The sequence below is a fragment of the Notechis scutatus genome, chromosome 1, assembly GCF_049901735.1.
Source record: "Notechis scutatus isolate UNSWTSFEM ecotype Mainland chromosome 1, rNotScu1.2, whole genome shotgun sequence".
In the NCBI taxonomy this organism is placed as follows: domain Eukaryota; kingdom Metazoa; phylum Chordata; class Lepidosauria; order Squamata; family Elapidae; genus Notechis; species Notechis scutatus.
The window spans coordinates 335,379,035-335,398,806 of NC_142009.1; the positions used below are offsets into that span (position 1 = coordinate 335,379,035).

The following is a 19,772-nucleotide window of genomic DNA, read 5'->3' on the forward strand; positions in this document are numbered from 1 at the left end:
AAGGAAGGAAAGGGATAGAGGAAAGGAAGGAAAAGAGGGAGGGAGGGAGGAAAGGAAGGAAGAGGACAGAAATAGAGAAGGAAGGAAGGAAAGGGATAGAGGAAAGGAAGGAAAAAGAGAGGGAGGGAGGGAGGAAAGGAAGGAAGAGGACAGAAATAAAGGAAGGAAGGAAAGGGATAGAGGGAAAGGAAGGAAAGAGAGAGGGAGGGAGGGAGGAAAGGAAGGAAGAGGACAGAAATAGAGAAGGAAGGAAGGAAAGGGATAGAGGGAAAGGAAGGAAAGAGAGAGGGAGGGAGGGAGGAAAGGAAGGAAAGGAGGACAGAAATAGAGAAGGAAGGAAGGAAAGGGATAGAGGGAAAGGAAGGAAAGAGAGGGAGGGAGGGAGGGAGGAAAGGAAGGAAAGGAGGACAGAAATAGAGAAGGAAGGAAGGAAGGAAGGAATGGAAGGAAAGGAAGGAAAGGAACAGAGAGGAGAGGGGAGGTTGGGAGAGAAGGAAGGAAGACAGAAATGGAGAAGGAAGGAAGGGAATAGAGAAGAAAGGAAGGACAGAAATAGTGAAGAAGAAAGGAAGGAAGGAAAAGAGATGGAGAGAAAGGAAGGAAAGAGGGAGAGAGGGAAGGAAGGAAATAGAGAAGGAGAAAGGAAGGAAAAGGGACAGAGGGAAAGCAAGGAGGGAGGGGGGAAAAAGGAAGGGAGGGCGGGAAAGAAGAAAGGAGAGAGGGAGAGAGAGAGGGAAGGCAGGCAGGAAGAAGGAAGAAGGATGGAGGGGGAAAACCCACCTACAACCATGAGGTTTCCATATGCTGCAAGAGTTCAGCTGAGAACATGCAAGCTTTTCATATTTCCCCCCCACTTGCATGAGGTCTAGTAACTTGGGGAGCTGGTCCATTTTAAGCATTATACATTTTGCATGAATAACTTGAAACAGTTGTCTAGTCTACTTCTGTTCTCCCCTCCCTTCTTTCTAAAAACCTGGTTTGCCTTCGTCGCCCCACCGTAACCCTAACCCTCCTGGTTCCCCCCTTACCGGCTTTTCCATAACGATGATGTATCCTCCACCAACGACATTGATTTTATAATGCTTGACACTCACAGCTCTGCAAAGAACACAAAAATGGAATTTGAATTCTGTCCTCTCCTGAGCTTTGTCCCTGGGTGTGATTTTATTTAAGCCATTTCAGATTAAATTACAGTTTAACAGAGTTGGAAGGGACCTTGGAGGTCATCTAGTCCAACCCCCCACCCAAGCAGGAGACCCTACACCATTTCTGACAGATGGCAGTCCAATCTCTTCTTGAAAGCCTCCCACGATTCCTGAAGGAACTTCTGTTCCATGGGTTGATGGTTCTCACTGGCAGGAAATTTCTCCTTATTTCCAGGTTGAATCTCTCCTGGATCAGTTTCCATCCATTATTCCTTGTCTGACCTTCGGGTGCCTTGGAAAATAGCTTGACCCCCCCTCCTCCTCTCTGTGGCAGCCCCTCAAATATTGGAAGGCTGCTCTCATGTCTCCCCTGGTCCTTCTCTTCCCTAGACTAGCCAGGCCCAGTTCCTGCAACCGTTCTTCATGTTTTAGTCTCCAATTCCCTCAATCATCCTGGTTGCTCTTCTCTGCACTCTTTCCAGAGCCTCAACATCCTTTTTATAGTGTAGTGATCAAAACTGGGTGCAGGACTCTTATGTGTGGTCTTTTTCCAAGGCCAAGAAACATCATAAACGTGAGTCAGATGCCAAGCATCTGGACGTAAATCATGTGATCACAGGGATGCTACAATGGTCGTAAGTGTGAAAAACGGTCATAAGCAGGGGTGGGATTCTACCAGTTCGCACCTATTCGCTAGAACCGGTTGTTAACATTCTAAGCAGTTCGGAGAACCGGTTGTTAGAAGAAATTTTTACTGGCCTAATCCTGTAAGGAAGGCAGGAAGGAAACATTCTGGTGTTGCTTACAGAAACTGCCTCCTCTTACATTCTTACATTCTTACATTCCCCTTATTACATTCTTGGCAGGACTAGACTTCCTGTCTCTGGAACGTCTCTGGAGTTTTTTCCCCCCTCCTTTGCAGGTCCTTTGCTTGTGTGGAGTGACCATTCAAAGTTACCATGGCACTGAAAAAAGGGACTTATGACCATTTTTCGCACTTACGACTGTTGCAGCATCCCCACAATCATGAGAGGCCAGGCGAGGAGATGCGTGCCTCGATGTGAGTGATTTTGAGTTGGCCACGCCCAGCCAATAACATAACCACCAAGCCACGCCCACCAACTAAGCCACGCCCACCAACTAAGCCACGCCCACCAACTAAGCCACGCCCACCAACTAAGCCACACCCACAGAACCGGTTGTTGAAAAATTTGAATCCCACCCCTGGTCATAAGTCACTTTTTCCAGGGCCGGTTTTTACTTCAAAACATTGACTAAGCGAACTGTTGTTGTTAAATCAAGGACTACCTGTAGTAGATTAAACTCATTGTTCTCTGTAGACATCCAAAGGGAAAGAAGCAAGTTATAAGTCGAGAACCACATGTAACCAGATCTTGAAAGACTGAACATATTTTATTTTGAACAATGTAATTTTTTTTATTTGTGAACTGCCTCGGATTGCTGGGAGTGTGTGTGTGTGTGTGTGTTGAAATTAAAAGAAAAACCATATAAGTGGGGAAACGAACGTGGTTTAGGGTTAGGGTGGAGGATTCCTCCTGCATCCAATTTTGAGCCAAGCATTTGTCCTTCCAACTCACCCGGGTACTTTCTGCCGAACAGTCAGTGAGAAACTCTTCCCATCCTGTCCAGGACGCAGCAACATGTTGCCATAATTTTCATTCTGCTCCAGAAGGGCCACTGCCTCCATTCTGGAGACCTGGAAGAAACAGCTAGGAGAAGGAAAAGAAAGAACAAAGAAAAGAAAAGAAAAGAAAAGAAAAGAAAAGAAAAGAAAAGAAAAGAAAAGAAAAGAAAAGAAAAGAAAGGAGGGAGGGAGGAGGGGAGGGGGAGGGAGGGAGGAAAGAAGGAAGAAGGAGGGGAAGGAAGAAGGGAGGAAGGAAGGAAAGGTGAAGGAATGGAAGGAAGGAAGGAAGGAAGGAAGGAAGAAGGGGAAGGAAGGAAGGAGGGAAGGAAGAAGGAAGGAAGGAAGGAAGGAAGGAAGGAAGGAAGGAAGGAAGGAAGGAAGGAAGGAAGGAAGGAAGGAAGAAGGAAGGGGAGGGAAGGAAGGAAGAAAGAGGAAGGAAGGAAGGAAGGGAAGGAGGAGGAAGGAAGGAAGAAGAAGGGGGAAGGAAGGAAGAAAGGGAAGGAAGGGAAGGAGGAAGGAAGGAAGGAAGAAGGAAGGGGAGGGAAGGAAGGAAGGAAGAGTGAAGGAAGGAAGGAAGGGAAGGAGGAAGGAAGGAAGGAAGGGAAGGAAGAAAGAAAGGGAAAGAAAGAAAGAAGGAAGGAAGAAAGAAAGAAAGAAAAAAAGTGAAAATGAAAAGAAAGAAAGAAAAGAAAGAAAGAAAGAAAGAAAAAGAAAGAAAGAAAGAAAGAAAAAGAAAGAAAGAAAAGAAATTTGAAGAGCTTGCAATACTGCAAGGTTGTTGGTCAACAGAAAGCACTTCTTTTATTTTATTTGTTTGTTTGTTTATTCTTTGTTTGTTTGTTTATTATTGGATGTTGGTCCTGCTCTTATTATTTTATAAGTAACTCAAGGTAGCAAACACACCCAACTTTCTCCTCTTATTTTTCCTACAACAACAACCCTGTGGGGTGGGTTGGCTCAAAGTCACCAAGCCAGTTTTCAGACCTAAGGTGGGACTACAACTCTCAGTCTCCTCACCCAGCTGGCTTTCATGCCTAAGGCGGGACTAGAACTCACCATCTCCTGGTGATTGTCCCAAAGTCACTCAGACAGCTTTCATGCGGGACTAGAACTCACCGCCCTGGTGATTAGCCCAAAGTCACTCATCTGGCTTTCATGTCTAGGGCGGGACTAGAACTCACCATCTCCTGGTGATTGTCCCAAAGTCACTCAGACAGCTTTCATGCGGGACTAGAACTCACCGTCTCCTGGTGATTGGCCCAAAGTCACTCAAACAGCTTTCATGCCTAAGGCAGGACTAGAACTCACCATCTCCTGGTTTCTAGATTGGCCCTTCCACCACTCCACCAACCTGGCTTGATGGTGACTGTAATATAATTCACGATATAACCGGGTTTCGGAAGAAACAGATCAAGAAGGCGTCTTCCGATGTCCATCACAAGTTTGTCTATCAACAAACACCCCAAGCAGCTCACAACTTACTCACTTGGGCAGTTTCTCTTCCCTTTCGAGAGTCACACCAAGGTCGGATCGCCTCTCTTGCTCCTTCTTCAAGGTTTCAGACAACCTGTACAGGTGTCCCGGCAGCAAAGACACGGATGCTGGGATCTTCATCTAAGGATAATAATGGAAGACAGGCTAAGTCAACAGATTAACAGAGCTGGAAGGGACCTTGTAGGTCATCTAATCCAACCCCCTGCCCAAGCAGGAGACCCTACACCATTTCTGACAGATGGCAGTCCAGTCCCTTCTTGAACGTAAAAATCTATGTTTTTAAAAACATTCAGAGGTAGTCCTCGGCTTACGAGCCTAAAATTGAGCCGAAAAATTTTCTGTTGCTGAGGGTGACATTTGTTAAGTGAATTGTCAGGACTCCAATAAATCCACCCCCATTCAAATCATAAGTCTCTAGCCGCATCTATCAGAGTAAAAAAACTGTGATTTATTAGGAGTGACCATGTCAGTGTTAGCTGGGTGCAGCCGACACTAAAATACATCATTCATTTTCCCCTTGATGTATATTCTCCCTGGATGTATATTCTCCAATGGGACACATCCATAGCCAAGAGTCATCAGTCATGCTCTCCAGTAATATTCTTGCGTGCCGACAGCTTTGGGCTGCCAAAGATGATTATCTGAGGCATTTAAGGAATGCACTGCTTTCCTCCCACTCCCTTTCTGCTGGCAACTAAAAAGACCAAAGGAGTATTTTTTAGTTGACATTCAGCTCCCCTCACTTCTTGAAGGTGACCTGTAACAACACAAAAGAAAACAAATTTATTGCAGGCATAGAACTTAGGGTTGTGAACCGCCCCCAGGTTTTGTTGGGTTTTCTGCATGGAAACCTCATCACAATGCGATCGGCTTGGACATTCCTACTCTTTACCCAAGATGCCTCCGATAAAGGGTAGCCCTTCCACTTGATTACATTTTGGAGTTGTCTCCTGTGCCACCTTGAATTGCATTTGCCCCGTTTTAACGACCACAGTGGTTAAGGGAATCACCGCAGTTGTTGTGGTTAGCCGGCAGCAGGTGCAGACGGCTGAGGAGAGCGAGGACTCAGATGAGGGGCCGGGACCATCAGGGAGTGGACTGCTGCCTTCAGAGATTGGGGGGGGGCTGGCAGCAGCGATGAGGAGGTTCCCGAGGAGCCTGTGCCAAGTGCGTGTACGCGCAGGATTACTCGGAGGAAAGAACAGTTACAGCAGCACAGGTGACTCGGGAGTAAGGCTGCTAGGTAATGGCCCCTCCTTGCAGAAGGCAAAGACGCTCTGAAGCTCAGCCTTGTGGACATTATAGTTAATATTTGAAAATTCTTGTAACTAATTTCTTATCTGTGGGTTTTTTGGCAGCCTTGAACAACAACTTGGCAAGGCTCTTTCTTGTCTGAGCTAATTAGTTGGAAGCAGCCTTTTACCTGTGAAGGAACAGAATTCGTAGATTAAACTTTAAAAGGTTTAATCAGCCTTTGTCTTGTGTTTGCTCTTTTGGAACCAGGTTGGGTCAGAACAGCAGTTAATAAGTTAGTAACCTGTTTGTGAAGGGACTCCGGTTTCCCCGTGGATCTCCCGCTTGTCAGAAGGTCGCAAAAGGGGATCGCGTGACCTTGGAACACAGCAATGGTCATAAGTATGAGTCAGTGGCCAAGCGTCTGAATGTGGATCACGTGATCATGGGGAATGCCAGAAAGGTCTAAGTGTGAAAAACTGGTGATAAGTCACGTTTTTCAGTGCCATTGTAACTTTGAGCAGTCACTAAATTAACTGTTATAAGTCGAGGACTTATCTGTGTAAATCACCTTCATGTTTGTTCCAAGGCTCTTTAATTTGGAAGAAAAGTCACATAATTCCAGGCTGAGCCCAAAATTTCTGTCGGTAAGCACAGCAGCTATTAAAGTCAGCTTTGCTGCCATTTACAACCTGTCTTACCGCCGTTGTTATGCGAATCACTGCCGTTGTGAAGGTTTCATACAGGTTCATGCCGACATGTTCACTCCTAATGAATCCTTTGAAGTTTTTGAAGCTCAGCTCAAGGCTCATGGTTTAATTAGGGCAACGGCCGGAATCCTGTCCAATGCGGTCGCTAAGTGAATCATTGACTTTGCTGGTCAGAAGATCGTAAAAGGGGAAACAGATGACCCTGGGACACTGCGACCATCATAAATATGAGTCAGTAGCCAAGTTTCTGAATTTTGACCGTGTGACCATGGGGATGCGCCAAGGTGAGGTCGACTTCCCATTCCATTTTAAACATTGATCCCCTGCTGCTCTTGTCACAATTTAAAATAAACAAGTACAAGTCATTCCAGAATGATTTATTGTGTCAACTAAAAAATACTTCTTTGGTCTTTTTAGTTTACTTTTAACAGAAAGGGGGTGGGGGAAAGTAGTGCATTCCTTAAATGCTTCAGATAATTGCTAGGTGGCCGAAGCTGTTGGCGTGCAAGATTATTACTGGAGAGCATGATTGGCTATGGATGTGTCCCATTGGAGAATATACATCCAGTGGGTGGGGGAAAGACCAGGGTCAAGGGAGAAATGAATGGTGTGTCTTAGTGTCAGTTGCACCAGGTAGTGTCAGTTGCACATGGTCACTCCTAATAAATCTTTTTTTTTTACTCTGAAAGATGCGGCTAGAGACATGATTTGAATGGGGGGGTCTATTGTTGGAGCCCTGACATATTGCTTAAGAAGGCTGGCAGAGAATAAATGATTCCCTACCTCCACCATGGTGAGTATAAAACCTTTCCACATTTCTTGCTGTTCCAGGCTTTCCATCTGTAAAGGAAAAATGAAGCCCATGTAAGGTAAGAATTATGCCAAGATTAGAATTGTGGAATCATAGAGTCAGTGGTGGGATTCAGCCGGTTCGCACCGGTTCACAAGAACTGGTTGTTAACTTTCTGAGCAGTTTGGTGAATTGGTTGTTGGAAGACATCATTACGGCAGAGAACCGGTTGTTAAATTATTTGAATCCTACCACTGCATAGAGTCCTAAGGTTCGAAAGAACCTTGGAGGTCATGAAATCATGGAGTCATGGGGTTGCAAAGGTGGTTGTGGAATCATAGAGCCATAGGTTTGGAAGGGACCTTAGAGGTCATGGAATCACAGAGTTACAGGGTGAGGAGAAGCAACCTTGGAGATATGGAATGACAGTTATGGGGGTTGCAACAGAGGTCATGGAATCATAGAGTCACAGGGTTGGAAGGGACCTTGGAGGTCATGGAATCACAGAGTTACAGGGTAAGGAGAAGCAACCTTGGAGATATGGAATGACAGTTATGGGGGTTGCAACAGAGGTCATGGAATCATAGAGTCACAGGGTTGGAAGGGACTTTGGAAGTCATGGAAGCACAGAGTTACAGAAATGGAAGCAACCTTGGAGGTCATGGAATAATAGCTGTAGGGGTTGCAACAGAGGTCATGAAATCATAGAGTCAAAAGGTTAGCAGGAACCTTGGAGGTCATGGATTAATGGAGTCATGGGGTTGCTCTGAATCATAGAGCCACAGGGATGGAAGGGATCATGGAGGTCATGGAATCACAGCTATATAGGGGTTGCAATGCAGGTTTTGGCATCTTCGAGTCACAGGGGTGGAAGTGAGGCTACAGTATCATGGGGTCATAGGTTTGGAAGCAACCTTGAAAATCAGGGAATCGTGGAGTAATAGAGTTGCAAGGGAAGTAATGGAATCATAGAGTCACAGGGTTGAAACGGACCTTGGCCATCTTGGAATAATAGAGTCACAAGGTTGGAACCAACCCTGGAGGTCATGGAATCATAGAGTCACAAGGTTGGAAGACACCTTGGAGATCATGGAATCAAGTGCCATAGAGTTTTATAAGAGACCATGTAGTTCCACACAGGACTCCTCAGACTATCTGAGACAAAACGGACATCCAATCTTAGCTGAATACCTTCCAGTGACGGAGCCCGCAAAATTCTAGAATTAATTTTGTTTTGTTGTGATTTAGATTCTAGATTGGGGGGCTGGGGGGGTCCTCACAAACTTGGCCACTTTAAGGCTTGTGGACTTCAATTCCCAGAGTTCCTAAACCAACATGGCTAGCTGACGAATTCTGGGAGTTGAAGTCCACAAGTGGCCAAATTTGGAAACCCCTTGTTCTAGATTAATCCAGCCTTTTTCTAGCAGGATACAAATACTGACCGGGGTTTAAAGTAAAACAATAATAATAATTAGAAGATGATATGGTTTGGAAAGATTTTGAATCCTGCTTCAGTATACCACAACCACGTGCACAACCACGTTTATTTGAGGAACACCTCCTGGGTGGAATATAATCCCTTTGTAACAAAAAAAAAAAAAAAGAAAGAACATACAGTACCCTCAACTTTATTTCTTGGTTCCGCATCTTCAGTGTCAGCCCTGGTTTTTCTGTAGACATGGGATTCATACTTCTTGGACAGCTGTCTTCAGCCAGGGAGACCAAGTCAGTCAGATCGATTTTCTCAATATACTGGAGGTGAGGAAGAACAAGTACAAAAGTACAAAACCTTTGCCAGACCACTTCTCGAATACAGCTTGTCCGCCTGGAACCCGCACAGTATATTGGACATTAACACGCTTGAGCGGGTTCAGAGGTATTTATCGAGAAGAGCCCTCCACTCCTCTACTCACCATAGTACTCAACTATGCCTCCAGGCTCAAAATGTTGGGCCTGGACAATTTGGAACCACACCGCCTGCAGTCTGATCTAAGCATAGTGTGCAAAATTGTCTGCTATAACATCTTGCCAATGTCAATGACTTCTTCAGCTTCAACCACAATAATACACGGGCAAACAATCGATACAAACTCAAGGTAAACTGCTCCAAACTCGATGGCAGAAAATATGACTTCAGCAACAGAGTGGTCCACGCCTGGAACGGTCTACCCGACTGTCACATCCTCAATCCCGCACAGCTTCAACTTCAAACTGTCTACCATGGACCTCACTCCATTCCTAAGAGGTCCTTAAAGGGGGTGTGCATACGTGCACCAGCGTGCCTACCGTCCCTGTCTTACTGGGCCCATTTATCTGTATTTACTCCCTTTGTTCATATTTATGTTCATACCTATACTTGTTATCTTGTACACGTTTGACAAACAAATAAAATAAAAGTCAGTTTCCAAGCTTCTGGTCCTCAAGTGCAGTTTACCAAGTCAGCTGCCACAGCTAGCTTTCTTCCTCCTCGTTTACATTTATCTCTACCTGGTCAAACAGTTTCTTCTTTGACCCAACAACTTTTTTCAAGATTCAAAAAAAGGAGTTACGTCATTAGGATGTCAGCGTTCTGACTGACGAACCCAACCAAAGCAAGCATGGTCGAGACGATCCAATCTCCGAATGCAAAACTTTATTGAGTACATTGTTTCGGTACCGATGAGTGCAAAACCAGATCGAGCTAATTCTCATGCAAAGCCACATCATTAAAATAAGTGGTGGGATTCAAAAATTTTTTTTACTACCAGTTCTGTGGGCAATGCTTGGTGGGCGTGGCTTGGTGAGCCTGGCAGGGGGAGGTTCCTGCAAAATCCCCATTCCCTCCCCACCCCACTAACCTGCTTTCCAGCTCCGTTCTCCTGTGCAGGGCAACCAAAAGAGACCCAGCCAATCAGCTGGGACTCAATGGGAGGCAGAGAAGAGATGGGATTGGTGGGGCCAGTCAGAGGTGGGATTTGTTGGTTCTCTGAACCACTCAAAATTTCCACTACCAGTTCTCCAGAACCGGTTAAAACTGGCTGAACGCCACCTCTGATTAAAATATAGGATTCTCCCTCTCCCCTATTAGAGCCGGTCACATTGTCCAATGTGTTGTCTTTGTGTTGTTATGAGACAAAGTCTTTGGTTTTGGCAAACACCTGACCAAGTGTCCTTGGCTCTCACAGCTCGCCTGGAGAATACATTCCATGTCATTTGCACACCACACAACACTGCACTGTACTTACCTGACTTTCTCTGTTGGTGTGGTAGAAATACAGCATGGAGCCCCAAAGACCAGCCCAGTATTTCTTATAATTCTATTAAAATAAAAGAGAACAGAGGAAGGATTAAATGGGATTCTCTTGAAATGGTAAGGGCTTTGATCGATCTTACAATCCCGTCCTCCATCTTGACTTTTTTGCCCCAACTGCAGTCAAGAACAGATTGGACTTTTTTTTTTCTTCTTCTTTTTTTTTCTTTGTAATTTCTGGGATTTCCAGAGAGAAAAATGTTCCATTGAAGTTCCATGTTTTACAGGTAGTCCTCATCTTATGACCACAACTGAGCCCTCAAGTTCATGTTGCTAAGTGAGACACGTGTCGTGAGTTTTTGCCCCATTTTATGACCTTACTTGCCACAGCTGTGAATTATTGCCCAGCTGGCTATTGTGCCTAAGGCAGCACTAGAACTCACAGTTCCCTGGTTTCTAAGTCAGCACCTTAACCTGGGTGGCAGTGGGGTGATTTTATTATATTAATTTATTATACGACTCTTCTTTTATTAGTTTTATTGTTTTTATATGAGGTTTTTTATTAATTCTGTAAGACGCCTTGAGTCACCCTGTGTGAATGGGCGGCAATATAAATTCCCTAACTAAATAAATACCATGTTTTCCCGAAAATAAGACTTTATCTTTTTTTTGCCACCCAAAAAAGGCTCCAGGTCTTATTTTCGGGGGGGAAGCCCTCCACTGACTAACTTCACTTGCGCGCGTCGCCCCTGGCTTCCTTTTCGCGTTCAGAGGCCTTCAGGAACTTCTTCTTCTGCGGCCGGCAAGGCTTTCCTGAAGGGCTCTGCAGCCGATAATAGAGCTTTGGATCGATCCAGAGTTTTGTTATCAGCTCCAGAGGCCTTCAAGAGAGCCTTGCCAGCCTTGCTGGCTGCAGAAGAAACGGGCCGGCAAGGCAGGTGTCGGGGAGCGCGAGGCCTGGTTACAACTGTCCAAAGGTAAGTAGTAGGGCAGCTCCACACACCCACATCCCCACCCTAGCTTAATTTTTACCCGTCCACTCTGGAGTGGGTGGGATCTCAATTAAGGCTTATTTGGGGGGGGGGGTAGGGCTTATATTGGGTGCATGCGTAAAAATCAAGCTAGGACTTACTTTCAGGGTAGGTCATATTTTGGGGAGAAACAGGAGTCCACATAACAGACTCGCATTTCCCTGCCCTCACGGTCTGTTATTTTTGTAAGTTCCCAAAACATGGGATGACCAAATGATTAGAAAAATAAAACAGAAACCCGAGACGTACAAAATACAAAGTCCAGTTTTTGTGTACCACCGTCACTGAATGACACCGATCGGCCCCTGAGGCCCACGGCAGCCAGGTCAAAAGAGTTATCAAAGTTTATTTTCACGTCATGAGCCAGAAACAAAGAGCTGGAGGTGGGGGGTCAACACCCCAACTTGAAGGGCACTGAATTAGCGGATGGCTTTTCCAACAGCTGCTCTACGTCTTCCTGCCAGCCTGACCAGGTAGACCAGTCAGGAAAAGTGACCAGAGGCTCATTCTACAAAGTGACCGAATCTTGCACTTCTGACTGTACAATTTTGTCCCTGTTTCAGTCTCTTTTACAGCCTGAGAAATGAGGCAGGGTCTTCTTCTATCCGTTATGCGGCAGAGGGCTATGCGGCCTCTTATCCAGGGGTGGGCTTCTGGGGGTTCACAGGGGTTCGGAAGAGCCCCTTAGCTAAGATTCTGTGCAGTTTGGAGATCCCCCCAAATCCCACTCCTGGCTGGCCCCGCCCACCCTGCCCCTCCCCTCCCAGGAGTCCCCACATGGCCCATTTTCAATGCAGGTAAGTGCAGGCGCATGTGGAGACTTGGGGAGGGTGAAAAATGGGCCTCCCGGAAGTTCTGGAAGGCTGAAAATGGGCCCGTTTCTGGCTTCCAGAGAGCCTCCGGAGTCCGGGGAGGCTGTTTTCACCCTCCTGGAGGCTCAAGGAAAGCCTCGGGAGCCCGGGAAGGGAAAAAACAGCTGTGGAGTAGAAGGCCGACTAGGCCACGCCCACTATGGCCAGGCACATCCAGCAACTGAGCAGAGAACTGTTTGCTAAAAAATTTGGAGCCCACCCCTGCTCTTATCTGACTGTTCCCTAGCTAAAATGTATTCCCCCCCATCTCTTATACAGCCTGAGAAACTAGGGAGGGTCTCTTCTGACCTTCTTTCTCCACCCGTTACACAGCAGAGGGCTATGCGGCCTCTTATCTGACGGTTCCCTGTCTAGAATGTATTCCCCATCTCCTGAGAAACTAAGGAGGGTCCTCCTTTCTCCACCTGTTATGCAGCTGTGGCAATGTTGCCTCTCTATCCGTTCCCTAGACAGCATTCCCACCCACCCCCACTTTACAGCCCCCAAAAATATGGAGGGGCCCTGCTAAACTACTCTTTCTCCATCCATTATGCAGCTTCAGGCGATGCTGCTGTCAAGGCTGAAATTGACATACGCGTAGCCATTTTATTTAGCCTTATTATATATTATTTTTCTTTCTCTCTCTTTGCTGGTTATGGGGGTGGGTGGGGGGGAAGCAGTGGTGGTATTCAGCCGGTTCGCACCGGATTGGGCGAACCGGTAGCAAGGATTTGGCGTGGGTCAGCGAACCAGTAGTAAGTTCTGTCTGGCCACGGCCCTGACCCCGGTTGTCCAGTTGATGCTGGCCCACCCAATACTCACTCACCCCGTCCATCTGACGCTCACCCCTTAAGGTATTTCTTTCTTTCTTTTTTTCCCCTCCCGACAATCCGTTGTTCATACGATCAGCTGTGACGGAATTCCCCTTGCTGAGGCCCAGGAAGGCAAAAAAAAGGCTCAGGCCCACCCCTCCATTTTTTGCCTTCCTGAGCCTCAGAGGAGCCTTATGGGAGTAAAAACGCCCCCCCCGCCGAGGCTCTTCTGAGGCTCAGAAGGCCCCCAAAAACGGGTAGGGGGAGTGACTGCAAAAAAGCAAAACAAACAAACAAACAAAACCCCCACCTACCAAGCCATGCCCACAGAACCAGTAGTAAACATTTTTGAATCGCACCACTGGGGGGCGGGGGGAAGAGCTTTTGGGCTTGCCGCATTCTTAAGGTGGGAGGAGTAGAGATCGAATTGTTTAGGCTAGGTGGGTTCTTCTTCCCGTGGGAACAAAAGCCGACCCTGCTGAGACCTGGAGGTGGATATTGAGGACGCCAGGCAAATGTTGATTTCCTCCTATTGGGGAATGTGACTTTTGGGGGGCTGTTTCTAACTTCCGATATTATGTGGTGTAATTCCGGGTGGTGTCAGATCCGGAATTACCGTAGACTTTTGCCAGTGTGAAGCTTTCCGAAATAAAAGAAATGGTTTTGGAAGGCGGACTTTGCTCTTTTCTTTTTTTTAAGTGGATTTCATCACTTGGAAACCAGACGGCCGCCTCTTGCCTGACCGTTCACCAGGCAGCATCTCTTACCGCCACCCCCTCCTCTTTTACAGCTTGAGAAACGAGGGAGGGTTCCAGGGGTGGGCTTCAAAATTTTTAGCAACGGGGTTCTCTATCCGGTTGCTGAGTAGGCGTAATCAGGGTGGGCGTGGCCTAATTCAGGGGTAGGGAAACTTGGCTCTTTGATATCACTTATGGACTTCAACTCCCAGAATTCCTGAGGGAGCCATAAAAGGTTCCCCATCCTTGGCCTACTGTTTTTTTCAGTTCTGAGGGAAATCAATTTTTGACTTGAATGGGACTGTTCAGGAAGCGGTGTTTTCGCCCTCCCTGGGCTCCTGAGGCTTTCCTCTAGCCTCCGGGAGGGTGAAAACAGCCTCCCCGGGCTCCGGAGGCTCTTCGGAAGCAGGAAACGAGTCCATTTCCGGCCTTCCCGAACTTCCGGGAGGCCCATTTTCACCCTCCCAGAGCCTCTGTGTGCACCCTGCACTTACCTGCATCTAAAGCGGGCCATGTGGGGACCCCGGGGAGGGGAGGGGTGGGCAGGGCCAGCCAAGAGTGGGATTTGGGGGTTCTCCAATCTGTGCAGAATCTTAGCTGGGGGTTCTCCCGAAACCCCCCGCGAACCCCCAGTAGCCCATTCCCTGGAGAGTTCCTTCTAAATCTCTTCCTCCGCCTGTTATACAGCTGCAGGCTGGTTTATCTCTTATCTGCTTATTCCGAAGGCAACATTTCTTCCCGAGTCTCCGAAGAAACTAGGGAGGGTTTCTTGAGAGTTTCTTCCTCCATCCGTTATGCAGCTTCAGGCTACGCTGCCTCTTATCTGACTGCTCCTCCTAGGCAGCATTTCACCTTCCCCACCCAGCCCGTCTCCGTTAAAGCCCGAGAAACCGAGTTGGGGAGGGGATTGGTCCATTTTGAGTCCCTTTCTCCATCCGTTAGGCAGGGAGTCCTCGACTTACGATCACAAGGGAGCCCAGAACTCACTTTGCCAAAGCGAGGCCTTCGTTCGGCGAGCTTCGCCCCGTTTCCCCGCGCCTTTTCTTGCCGCATCGGTTAAACCGCGAATTGCCTGCGGCCGTTTAACTTAAGTTGCCAATCCGGGTTGTTGAGAGAAGCCGGCTTCCCCGTTGACTTTGCTTTGTCGGGAAGGGGATCTCGCAGGACGGCAGGGACACTGCGACCGCCGTAAATAGGAACAAGCCTCCGAGGGTTCAATCGGGAGATACCGCAACGGTCGTTAAGGGTGAAAAACGGACATCGGTCACTTTTTTTTCCCCCTCACTGCCGTTGTAGCTTGGAACTGTTGTTAAGTCGAGGATTTGCCTCTACAGCACAGGGCTAAGCCGCCTCTCATCTGTCCGTTCCGCGGGATCAATTTTTCGTCAGTCTCTCAAAGTCTTTCTCACTTACCTGTACACTTCCTAATATGCCAGACCAAGGCTTTAATTTGAAACCCACCGACCCACCCTGATTAAAATTCAGACCCTCCCCTCATTTCCCATGTGTGTGTGTGTGGGGGGGGGGGGAAACAGCTGTATTTCCCTCCCCACCACAGGTGGGCACAGCTTCCAAAGAGCCACCGTTCTGGTTTTCCCGCGGCCTTTTGACTTCCCCCATTTCTTTTCCCTAAGCAAGAGGAAAGTTACCTGGTCCCACGGATTCTTTTTCTCCAGGAAGCCCTCGTAGTAATGGGGGGGCAGAGTGGACTTGGCTTTGGCTGACCGCTGGCCTGGGGCGGCCATCGCTTCCCTGCCACTCTGGCCAGAGAAACCAGCGGCTGAAGGTTTCTCTCTCTCTTTCTCTCTGTGCAGAGTTGTGGAATCCACACCAGGAAGCAAAAATGCGATAAATTCAGTGGCACGGATTTTTTTTTCTTCTTTCTTCTTCTTCCTGGGTTTTTTTTTTTTTCTCCCCTAGATACCTGTAAATTTCCCCCGGGAGGCCGAACAGTCTGGCTGGTGTCCTTGGCCTCTCGGACCTTGGACAGGGGAAGGGGAAGGCCGGACTTTTTAGCCAGCTGGTTTCTTTCTCGCTTGAGTTCACACGAAGAAAAGGAGGCAGGCTGGCTTTTGTTCCGGAGGCAGAGACGATGCATTCACAGCCTTGCTGGTTGGTCCCAGCCGGCTGTCGCGATCCGTATCTGGCTCTGCCCCATCGGCCAAGCAAGTTTGGGTTTTTTTTTTCCCCCCAAACGGAGGGGAAGAAAGGAGAGAAGAGGAGCGGGGTTTTCTGAGAAAGGGCAGAAAGCTGCTTTCAATAAGTCCTGGCCCGAGTTCAAATCCAGCCTGTTTGCTGTTGGGGAAATTGAGGCTGAGTTCCTGATGACCATCAGGGGGCAGGAGAGAGAGAGAGAAAAAGAGAAAGGGAGGGAGGGAGAGAAAGAGTGAGAATGGGAGGGAGGAAGAGAGAAAAAGAGAAAAAGAGCAAGAGGAAGGGACGGAGGGAGAAAGAGAGAGAGAGAGAAAGAGCGAGAGAAAGGGGGGGAGAGAGAAGCAAGAGAAAGGGAAGGAGAGAGAAAAGAGTGAGAGAATGGGAGGGAGGGAGAGAGAAAGAGCAAGAAGAAGAGACCAAGGGAGAGAGAGAGAAAGAGAGAGAGGGAGGGAGGAAGAGAGAGAAAGAGGAAAAGAGAAAGAGTGAGAGAATGGGAGGGAGAGAGAGAGAGAAAGAGCGAGTGAAAAGGAGGGAGGGAGGGAGAGAAAGAGAGAGAATGGGAAGGAGGGAGAGAGAGAGAGAAAGAGAGAGAGAAAGGGAGGGGAGAGAGAGAGAAAGAGAGAAAGGGAGGGGGAGAGAAAATGAGCAAGAGAAAGTGAGGAGAGAAAAGAAAGAAAAAGAGAATGAGTGAAAGGGAGGGAGGGAGGGAGAGAAAGAGAGAGAGAATGGGAAGGAGGGAGAGAGAGAGAAATAGAGAGAGAAAGGGAGGGAGAGAGAGAAAGAGGAAAAGAGAAAGAGTGAAAATGGGAGGGAGGGAGAGAGAAAAAGAGAAAAAGAGCAAGAGGAAGGGACGGAGGGAGGGAGAAAGAGTGAGAAAGAGAAAGAGTGAGAGAAAGGGGGGAGAGAGAAGCAAGAGAAAGGGAAGGAGAGAGAAAGAGTGAGAGAATGGGAGGGAGGGAGAGAAAAAGAGCAAGAGGAAGAGACAGAGGGAGAGAGAGAGAAAGAGAGAGAGAAAGAGAGAGAGAGAAAGGAAAAGAGAAAGAGTGAGAGAATGGGAGAGAGAGAGAGAAAGAGCCAGTGAAAAGGAGGGAGGGAGAGAGAAAGAGATAATGGGAAGGAGGAGAGAATGGAGAGAAAGGAGGAGAGAGAGAGAGAATAGAGAGAGAGAGAGAGAGAAAGAGAAGAGAATGGGAAGGAGGAGAGAGAGAAATGAGAAGGGAGGGAGAGAGAGAGAATGGAAGGAGACAGAGAGAGAGAGAGAGAGAGAGAATGGGAGGGAAGAGAGAAAGAGGAGAAGAGTCAGAGAATGGGAAGAGAGAGAGAGAGAGCCAGTGAAAAGGAGGGAGGGAGAGAGAGAGAGAATGGGAAGGAGGGAGAGAGAGAGAGAGAAAAGGAGGGGAGAGAAGAGCAGAGAAAGGGAGAGAGAGAAAGAGAGGAGAGAGAGAGGGAGAGAATAGAGAGAGAAAGGGCCAGGAAAAGAGGGAGAGAGAGAGAGAGAGATAATGGGAGGAGGAGAGAGAAATAGAGAGAGAAAGGAGGGAGAGAGAGAGAGAGAGGAAGGGAGGACAGAGAGAGAGAGAGAAAGAGAGAGAGAATGGGAGGGAGAGAGAGAAAGAGGAAAAGAGTCAGAGAATGGGAAGGAGAGAGAGAGAGAAAGAGCCAGTGAAAAGGAGGGAGGGAGAGAAAGAGAGAGAATGGGAAGGAGGGAGAGAGAGAGAAATAGAGAGAGAAAGGGAGGGGGAGAGAAAGAGCAAGAGAAAGGGAGGAGAGAGAGAGAAAGGGAAGGGAGGGAGAGAGAAAGAGCAAGAGAAAGGGAGGGAGAGAGAGAGAGAAAGAGAGAGGGAAAGGGAGGGGGAGAGAGAAAATGAGCAAGAGAAAGGGAGGAGAGAGAAAGACAGAAAAAGAGAATGAGTGAAAGGGAGGGAGAGAAAGAGAGAGAGAATGGGAAGGAGGGACAGAGAGACAGAGAGAAAGAACAAACTAAAGGGAGGGAGGGTGAGGGAGAGAGATAAAGGCTTTTCAGTGATCTTTGGGTCAGCCACATTCTCTCAGCCCAGCCTACTTCACAGGGTTGTTGTGGGGAAGAGAGAAGGATGGAGGGGTATCAGACATGTTCTCCACCTTAAATTACTTATACAAATAATAAAGGTGGGATATAAATAAATAAAGTTAAGAAGAAATAAAGAAGGTGCAAAAGGAGAAAAAAAAGACTGGAGAGGGGGGGGGAAGCAATATCCATCTTTTTTCGGTGCAGTAAAACACACCAAGATTCACAGATTACAAATGTTGTCCTATCTAAATATCACAAGCCACCTCCCTCTATTTATTACTAGCTCCATATCTGTGTGTCACTACAAAACTATGCGGTCGGTCTTAGTTTTTGGGGAGGAAAATAAGGGGGGGCGGGGAAATTCTGCCTCTGGTATTCATCTGGCTAGTGTCCTGTCAGTGTGTGAGTTGAAAGCTGTTGGGAAACTGAAACAGTATTTGCTGTGTGAGCAAGGAGGAGACAGCAAGGAGCCTGGGCGTGGCTTAGCTCAACTGTTCTGTACTAAAGCTGCTTGGTGCTGTGAAACTGAAACTGAAGCCGAAACTCCTCTCCTTTGCTTGTGTTTTGCATTTGGAACAGATGCCGCGATGGCCGTTAAGTGGGAAAGGCGGCCCTTAACTCCCTTTTTTTCTGTGTGGTTTGAGCCGTCACTAAACGAACTGTTGTAAGTCAAGGACAACCTGTATTAAAAAAAAACAGTCAACAGATTAAGCCAAACGCGACACTTATCTTCAAATCCCTCTGTTCATGCAAACCTAAATTGAGAGTTTGGAAGTGTTTTTTTTTTTTTCATTTTCCAGAACTGGTTTCTAAAGAGAAACAAAAAATGGATTAAGATTAATGGATTAACAGGGACCTTGTAGGTCATCTAGTCCAACCCCACCCCCTCCAAAAGCAGGAGACAAATTCTTCTGCTTGAATTAAAGCTGGCATCTCTGCCAACCTCCAGGGCGCTGTCCCTTTAAGAGAAATGCCACCGGACCAAATTGGCAGCAATTCCTTTTTGAACTGGAGCCCAGAAATATCTGGTTTATCTACCCAGAAATATCTTGTTTATCTACCCAGGGCAAACCCAGGCTTTCCTAGCTGGCTGGCAAACCTAGAAGGTTAAATCTCTTCTTTGCAGGATTTTTTTTTTTTTTTTTGGTAAATCACCGCCCGTTGATCTGCTATTTGTCTTTCCACATTCCAGGAGCTCTGCCCTTTGCAATAAATAAATATTCTTCTGTTTATTTATTTAAAAAGGTTGATGGAAAGAGGCTGTATATAACAGAGGCGGGGGAGAGAGAGAAACAGATACAGCTGTTTTTCCTCCTCCGCTTGTCTTTTAAACCGTTTGCCAGTCCTCCCAACCATTTATTTAGTATAATAGAATAATGGAGTCGGAAGGGACCTTGGAGGTCTTCTAGCCCAACCCGGGCGTGGGATTCCAAAATCCCAGCAACCGGTTCGCTGTCCGGTTCCTGGGTGGACTGGCCATGGTGGGCCTGGCCTACTGGTACTACTGGTTAGGGCCGTTTTTCGCCTTTCCCAGAGTCCAGAGGCTTCCCTCAGACCTGTGGGAGGGCGAAATCGGCCTCCCCTGGACTCCAGAGGCCTTCCGGAAGCAGGAAACAGGCCCGATTCCGCACTTCCGGAAGGCCCATTTTTCCCCCCTCTCCACGCAGACCCTGAACTTACCTGCATTGAAAATGGGCCATGTGGAGACTCCTGGGAGCTGTGGGGCAGGCTCGGCGGGGCGAGCCGGTCGGTTGAAATACCGGTTCGGCGAACCAGATACACAATTTAACATCCAGTTCGCCCGAACCGGTCCAAACTGGTAGAATCCAACCCCCTGCTGAAGCAGGAAACCCTGTACCATTCCAAACAAATGATTGTCCAATTTCTTCTT

The 19,772-nt window shown here is 47.5% G+C and overlaps 1 protein-coding gene across 1 annotated transcript in view; it reads right to left on the minus strand.

Moving 5' to 3' along the window:
• STAP2 (signal transducing adaptor family member 2) overlaps positions 1-16,028 on the minus strand; it is a 30,204-nt gene extending 14,176 nt beyond the window's left edge. Inside the window, exons 1-7 of the mRNA XM_087951834.1 lie at positions 15,327-16,028; positions 10,242-10,313; positions 8,638-8,769; positions 7,011-7,067; positions 4,277-4,404; positions 2,744-2,875; positions 1,029-1,098 (exon numbers count right to left, since the gene is read on the minus strand). Coding sequence (XP_087807960.1) covers positions 1,029-1,098; positions 2,744-2,875; positions 4,277-4,404; positions 7,011-7,067; positions 8,638-8,769; positions 10,242-10,313; positions 15,327-15,422 — 687 coding nt within the window. The 5' untranslated portion in view covers positions 15,423-16,028. The remainder of the gene's footprint in view (positions 1-1,028; positions 1,099-2,743; positions 2,876-4,276; positions 4,405-7,010; positions 7,068-8,637; positions 8,770-10,241; positions 10,314-15,326) is intronic.
• Positions 16,029-19,772: the final 3,744 nt, after the last annotated feature.